Raw genomic sequence first — 8,092 nt, forward strand, 5'->3', positions numbered from 1 at the left:
TGTGGTTGCTTAGCAACCCATCATTCCACAAAGTTATCTGCGGCTCATCGGCTGGGAAGTGGGTCCGAGCACTCCCCTCACGACCCTTGAACCCACAACAGTACATATGAATGAAGGAGTGAAAGGAGAGAGAAAGAAGATTAACGACAGGAGTAAATTTATAAATCAGCATGATAGAGAGGAAAGATTAAGGTGAACGATGAAGAAAATAAAAAAGAATGCTAGTGAGGTGGCCAATAGGCTCAGAATAGGGATCTGATCTGAAGTGCAGTGTATGAGGGCAAAAGGGATTTTTTTTTAATTGTAAAAAGTGTTGGAAATAATTAATTTGGGGGGAGGAGATGGGGATTGAGATGAGAGAGAGACAGAGACAGAGAGAGACAGGTAGAGACAGAGAGAGAGACAGGTAGAGACAGAGAGAGAGACAGGTAGAGACAGAGAGAGAGACAGGTAGAGACAGAGAGAGAGACAGGTAGAGACAGAGAGAGAGATAGGTAGAGACAGAGAGAGAGACAGGTAGAGACAGAGAGAGACAGGTAGAGACAGAGAGAGACAGGTAGAGACAGAGAGAGAGACAGGTAGAGACAGAGAGAGAGACAGGTAGAGACAGAGAGAGAGACAGGTAGAGACAGAGAGAGAGACAGGTAGAGACAGAGAGAGAGACAGGTAGAGACGGAGAGAGAGACAGGTAGAGACGGAGAGAGAGACAGGTAGAGACGGAGAGAGAGACAGGTAGAGACGGAGAGAGAGACAGGTAGAGACGGAGAGAGAGACAGGTAGAGACGGAGAGAGAGACAGGTAGAGACGGAGAGAGAGAGACAGGTAGAGACGGAGAGAGAGACAGGTAGAGACGGAGAGAGAGACAGGTAGAGACAGAGACAGAGACAGAGACAGAGACAGAGAGAGAGGAAAAGAAAGTGGAAGGACATTATAGGCAAACAAGTGGGATCTACTTACTGTATTGCCTGAACAAGACACACAAAAGCAAAAGAGACATATGGGTTTTACAGGTAGAGTAATGGACAAATGCTTTACAACAATTCAACAAACAGGAACACAACTCATCTCATCAGCACAACTTAGCTTATAGAGGAGCAAAGCAAGCACTATCTTCATGCTACAAAGAAGAAATCAGAACAGACCCAGAAAGAGTTGAAGACTGGTATCAAATTGGACTAATCACCTGGTCATGAATCCATCACTTGTGGCATCCTTTCAGCACCATGGCCTCAGATAACCATGGAAAATCGTGCAATAACCTCATAAAACGAGGCAATTTGTCCATGTGATTCCAAGGCAATTAACCTCAATAGGACTTTAAGCAAAAATCGCCTTTGGGTTCGCCTCAAAATAAAGTGTATGTTGCACGAGCCTTGACCATGACCCAGCTTCTTTAACCTTCTGAGAATCACTCTAATTAAGTGCTGAGTTTGACCTGTTCCACTCAATGAGTGAATCACTAGTGATTTACCAAATGTCACATTTGTGTTTCTCATGATAACTTATGTGGGATATCTGAATATTCGATGCCTTCGTCAAGTCAGTCAGTACCGGGTGAGACTGATGGTTTACTATCTAGACACTTTCAACCAATCAAAATCAAAAGTAAGAGCAAGAATCGCCCTCTCCACCCCCCCCCCCCCCCCCCCCGACAACACCACCCACAAAATCATGAACTATAACCCAGAAGAAAAATCCCTTACTGGGCGGTGGGTTCTCAGGTACTGAAGGTTGAACTCCCTCAATGCTCAGCCAATGAGCTGTGGGGAGGAAGGTGAGGAAAGGTAAAATTAAATATAAAGCAAGCAGAGGAGCTAAGTTCTCCATTGACTTACACCAAGAAATGATGATAATGCTGCACCTGCCAAATGACCAGATGCTGATGGTAAATCAGGGGGAGATAAGAATTATAACCAAAACTTGAATAAGCAGCGTCTTTCCCCCTACCCACGAGTCATTAAACATCGCATCAACACAACTACATACCTTACTCACCTCAAACTTCATCAAATAGGTGGAAAACTACCATTTTGTACAGCTAAAATCAAATGTACAGCTAAAATCAAATATTTTGCAGTGACCAGTTAAAATGTCAACTTTATTTGACATGGCATCTAAAATGTATAACATCTCCTTTAAAAAACAAAAAACAACAACACTAGAGAGTTCATACAACACGAGTGTTTAAGTTGTAACCGGCGCAGTGTTTAAATATACACAGGATGGTCTTACCGTTTACGGAGGGAAGGGGGCGGGGGGGGGGGGGGGGGTTTCGTTCTTGAAAATCCCCGTGAACCGCAAATGTAGGGGGTAATGTGGAAAATAGGGTGAAAGACTTAAACTATCAAATTTGCCCAAAGTGCAACTTTAATTAACGTGTCTATTCGTTTTGTGCTATATATTTTCATGAATAAAAGAGTTAAGAACATAAAATAAATTATGATTTTCCTGTATTAAAGACATAAAATAAAGTTGATTTTCTTGAGTTATTATTATTATTATTTTGCATGCGGCTTGTGACTGCTGGTTGCATCATTTTCTTGGTGGCACGTATGTGCCTATACTGACCGAGATGTCCTATACTGACCGAGTCTCACATACTGCAGGAAATGCTAATTATCCAAATGAGTTACGCATCGGAGTGCAAACTTAGAGAGCTTTCATTTGACAAACTAACTGCTCTGCTTCGAATGAAGAAATAAATCACATTTTACATGTTGCATCAAAATAATTCACAATTGAAAACGTCGTTCACTTGAGAGGTAGAATGTTGTGCCAAATTGTTATTTTCCATTGAATATTCCGCAAAGTTGTATCGTTAATAAAAAAGATTAAATTTTGCTTCCATGTTGTGTGTATTAGAAATCAAGTCACTGAATGAATGAATGAATGATCGTTTTAAGGCCATTTTTCCCCGCTGGAGCGGGGGGTAGCCTTGCGGGCCCCATGACAATCATGGTTCCCTGTTTGAGGCAATGTTTTTATGGCCGGATGCCCTTCCTGACGCCAATTAGAAATTAAGTCACTAATCAAGAATAATCTGAATACACAACAGAATGAAATAGCTTATCCATCTCAAAACGCATGCCCAGCCCAGCAGACCCCTGACCTTTGAGAGAGACATCAAGGGGTGCTCGAGGAAGTGGAGTGTTGATGACGTCACTTAATGTCACTTCCTGCTCATCATAGAAGAACAGTTCACGTCCACCACCACTTGCAAAGCGGAACGGGATGGACTCCTTCGGGTAGAAGCCGTAAAGTGGCTGCACAAGGACAGAAAATGTGAAAAGCAGGCATCACTTGCAAACTTTCACTAATAAAAACACAAATTAATGCACTCCACACATTGAAGTAGTAGGGCTATTGTTTTTTTAAATCTCTTCCAACTGGGTTTCGGGTTACAATTTACCATTGGTGTATTTGGTGGAAAGTTCAGGGGAAAGAAAGTTATTCCTTTATTGTTCGCTCTTCTCTTTCATCCCCCCCATCCATGCCAAGTACATCCAGGTCATATGTGATTTTCTAGCAACCCCATCCTTGTGAAACTCCATAAATTCAAACGTGATGATTACTTCCACTCCTTTCTTACTCTCTTCTCCCACTTGTGAAACTTACTCTTTTCGTCTGTTTAATCCTTGTCCCCCAAGGTTTTAAGTTAGCAGTGCTCAACCATCTCAGGTCATCCACCACTATTCCCCATGATGTTTTATATCCTTCCTAACATCTCCCAATCAACTTTCTATGTTTCCTTCCCTCTCCTCTCCTCTCCGATTCACCTGCTTATATTAGTCCCCTACCGGTTTCCCGAAGGGGACTACAGACTTGTTCTCCGCCCACCCCACCTGTGGTTTTTCAGACTTTTTCCCCATACCCTTTAACATAAACAACTGAAACTTGGCACGTGGCTTTATTATAATAAGTTACACAACAAGTTTGAGTTTCAGGGCGTTTTGTCAATTTATCACAGTTATGCCCTTTTTGGACTTTGAAATTATCACATATATAGGGCACATGTATTGCAAAGCAATTTTTATTCATCCCTGTGTTGCCCACTGTCAGTGCATTACCTTTTATCCTGTTTCCTCGCTCTTCCATGAGCCTAGGCTTTGTATTCAGAAAAACGTGAATAGAAAAGTAAGAAAGGAGTAACAGCACATCACCCAAAGCAAGACAAATTCCAACGATTTCAGGCTCTCATTTTCTCACCTCAACATTCTTCAGTTTGAGAGCATGATCAAAATCTATCATTGAAACTTTGCACCGCTTCCCATGCCTCATGAACTTTGCAGCCTCCTAAAGTGTGAGGAAGGTGCGAAAGGCATGTTAACACGTTTAACATGCCCACAAAATACCGTGTACACATGAAAAATATCCATTTAGCGGATTTTACTCTGAAACGTGTTTGGAATTCAAATATTTGCCCATAAAAGCCATTTGGTCACAGGTTAGAATTCCTCTATGCTGAGGTCATGCCACAACGCCATGGCATTAAACAAACAATCATCACATTGTATGTTCAGTCATCATGTTATTTCATTAACACGAGGCATGCCTACCTGTCGCTTCACTGATGGGTTTAATCAAAAGACAGAATGTTGTACTTCATAAACTTATTGCATGTCTATCTGTAAATATCAATGAGGATGTAAAATGAAGTAAAGTCCACCAAACAAGGATATTTTATCACACGTGGTTGTTGCTGTCTTGGTGGCTGTGGATGTTATTGTTTGTGCGCTGCTTCCGTCTACTTTTCTATAAATAGTTTTCTATTGCTTCGGGAAGTTATACTATATATGTAGTATACAAAGGCATAGTGATTTGGGCCGGGGGGGGGGGGGGGGAGGGGGGGAGGTTCGTTCTTCAACATGTGTCAAGTTAGTTCTTTAACAATTTCTTGTCCCTCTCTTTTCCTCTCGACATTTGGATTGGAATCCACTGATCTCTATACTAACTGAATAGGGTGCCGAACGTTTATTTGTTAAACTAGAACGTCACTCAGCAGAGAGCATACCTCTGCCTGGTTGACCATATCACTCAATGGTGAAGAATCATTCATAAAAATTAAATAATTCTCATATCCGAATCCATATTCAGATCTTCGCCAAAGTCGAACCGAATCGTCCTTGTCAGACACATAACCGGTCCACCAAGTTTCGTCCAAATCCGTCCACAACTTTATGAGATATCCTGCTATGTATCGTTTTGGCCCCATCTACCAATGGTGAAGAATCACTTTAAAAACATTAATAATTCTCATATCCGAATCAATAATCAGATTTTCACTAAAATGTAATCTATTTGTCCTTGTCAGACACAACCGGTCCACCAAGTTTCGTCCACATCCGTCCACAACTTTTTGAGATATCCTGCTATGTATCGTTTTTGGCCCTATCTCCCAATGGTGAAGAATCACTTTAAAAATTAAATAATACTCATATCCGAATCCATATTCAGATCTTCGCCAAAATCGAATCGAATCGTCCTTGTCAGACACACAACCGGTCCACCAAGGGTCGTCCACATCCGTCCACAACTTTTTGAGATATTCTACTATGTGTCGTTTTGGGCCCTATCCACCAATGGTGAAGAATCACTTAAAATTTACTAGTAGCCAAATCCGAATCCGGATCTTCACCAAAATCTAATAATTTTGTCCTTGTCACATACACGACCTCTCGGCCAAATTTCGTTCGAATCCGTCCACAACTTTTTGAGATAATTTGTTCACAGACAAACAGACAAGGGTGAAAACAACCTCCATCCACCTTTGGTGGCGGAGGTAATCACTAACTTGACACGTGATCCTGGCCGTCGCTAATTGGGCTCTCAAAGCCGGCGAAGCCGGTGTTGTGAATGAACACGTACGTATTATGTTGAAAAGCCAGATTTTGCTGGATCCTTTGAGAATTTCGAAGCTTTGACGCACCAAATCGCTCCATGGAGGCGGCCATCTTGCGGATGTGGAAGTATGCATAAATAATTGCGAAAAAGTTCAATAGGAGTTTGTTTCACCCGTCTTTGTTTGATTCACCATCTTATGCACCTCTAATTTGTAATTAAAATACTTTAAGACCAACCTCGTTCCCCGGGCCAACACGGGCCCTGGTTATCTTCAACGAAAATCGTCACCAAACACCGGAACCAATGAGATTCCAGCATTTGAAAAAATATTTCAAAAACCAAATCGCTCCATGGAGGCCGCCATCTTGTAGATGCGGAAGTATGCATAAAAAATTGCAAAAAAGTTCAACAGGAGTTTGTTTCACCCGTCTTTGTTTGATTCACAATCTCATGCACCTCTAATTTGTAATTAAAATACTTGAAGACCAACCTCGTTCCCTGGGCCGCACCGGCCCTGGTTATCTTCAACGAAAATCGTCACCAAACACCGGAACCAATGAGATTCGAGCATTTGAAAAAATATTTCAAAAAAGCTTTTTACCACATTTCGGACGCTGAAAACGGCGTCAAATATTCTAAAATTGACGAAGAATTATTTTTTAGAAATCTCGGGGATAGTTTTTCACGGCCGGAAATATCCGAAGTTGAGACGGAATTCACCGAATTAATCAAGAAGTAAATTTTATAAATTTTCATCTCATCCAGAATGCAAATGGTGTCATTTGGAACTAGGTACGGTACCTACTACACCTACCTACGACCAACTACCTAACCTACTGATGCCATAGTGATGGGTAAAATAGTGGCAAGAGGCTTTGGCTTCGCCGGCTCATTGCGGCTTTGCAGTGGGGTACGAGTGGACGTCTGATCGACACGTCATTACGTCATTACGTCATTACGCAATATCTGTCCAACAATAATAATTGTAACCCACCGTCACTTCGGCCAATGGACGATCTCCGTATGACAGAATGCACATCAAATGGTCAGGTGGAGTGGTGGACTCACTCCTATGGAGGAGGGGTCCAATTGTATGACCATGCATTGTGGCCCTTCGGGGTCAGGATGCATGTTTTGAATGACCATGTGCTTCAGCCTTTGGGTTGAGGTGCATGTGTATGCTAATGCAATGGCACAGCCTTGATACTGATAGATGGTGTGCCTTGGCCGTGGGGTCAAGGTGCACGTCCAAGGCTGTTTAAATGTTTGATTTTTTACCTTTTTATTATAAAAAAGCAGGCCTTAATGCTGGCCTTAAAAGCAATCAACTCGTCTGTTCGAAGATTCACAAGACAATTACGATTAATCAGGTATAAATGGGAACACACCGACACTGGAAGTGGGAGCGCGCGTTGCGTGACCGCGGAGTACACGTACCTGAGTGAGCTCATTGAGGCGGTAACTCACATCTTCGCTCAGCATCTGACAGGCCTCCTCTGGCAGCTGCGACACCCCCATTGACTCGGCAATGAGCCGTACGGACTCCACGGGAAGCAACGGCGTACTGACACGAACCTTGCGTTCCTCCTCGGCCATTGCCTGTCCGGACTCCGGGCCTCCGGCACAAATTCTCAACACCGGAAGCGAAAAGAGCAACAGAAGCAAAGGTTAAAAAAAAAAATTAATAATAATAATAATAATAATAATAATTAGAAACCCGATAACAGTGGAGCACAAAACCACAAAAGACTCGAAACCGTTTCACATGTAACAGTCATTAGTTTACGGTGCAAACTTCCTGCTCTTTGCGATTACAGAATCACTTCCGGGTACATTATTTTACAAACTTACGTTTGCATGAACCGATGTGTAAACGGACGATCAAAATCTCTCAGCTTTCATCCAGACGACAAATATATATATATATAAACGTAATTTCCTAATATCTTGAGGTGATGTATTTTATAAGTCGATGACGTCACGAGGTTGCACCACAAATCACTGATCTCTGTTATGGCTGAATGGAGTGAATGCGGAGGGTCAAGGCGCCGCCATCTTAAGACCCCCAAAAAAGCGACCGTACACATCGTTGGTGCCGAGCATCACGTGAATATGACGTTTAAAACAAAAGACGAAGTTTAAATAAGACCAGTTCTCTTTGTTAATCCAGTTGGCGGTTTATTGCAACTTCAACAATGAACACGGTCTGAAAGACAAAAGAACGAACATAATGATCAGTAATGATTAAGAA

At 42.2% G+C, this 8,092-nt stretch overlaps 1 protein-coding gene across 2 annotated transcripts in view; it reads right to left on the minus strand.

The window, feature by feature from the left end:
* The window catches only part of TAF6 (TATA-box binding protein associated factor 6), a 37,739-nt gene extending 30,085 nt beyond the window's left edge, over window positions 1-7,654 (minus strand). The window contains exons 1-4 of one of the 2 annotated variants that reach the window (XM_068129024.2): window positions 7,279-7,654; window positions 4,207-4,293; window positions 3,110-3,263; window positions 1,704-1,760 (exon numbers count right to left, since the gene is read on the minus strand). In XM_068129024.2, the coding sequence (XP_067985125.2) occupies window positions 1,704-1,760; window positions 3,110-3,263; window positions 4,207-4,293; window positions 7,279-7,437 (457 nt within the window). In that variant the 5' untranslated portion in view covers window positions 7,438-7,654. The remainder of the gene's footprint in view (window positions 1-1,703; window positions 1,761-3,109; window positions 3,264-4,206; window positions 4,294-7,278) is intronic. The other variant, XM_068129023.2, reaches the window with a different exon arrangement.
* Window positions 7,655-8,092: the final 438 nt, after the last annotated feature.

Source organism: Myxine glutinosa, chromosome 9 (genome assembly GCF_964187855.1).
Source record: "Myxine glutinosa chromosome 9, kmMyxGlut1.1, whole genome shotgun sequence".
Taxonomy (NCBI): domain Eukaryota; kingdom Metazoa; phylum Chordata; class Myxini; order Myxiniformes; family Myxinidae; genus Myxine; species Myxine glutinosa.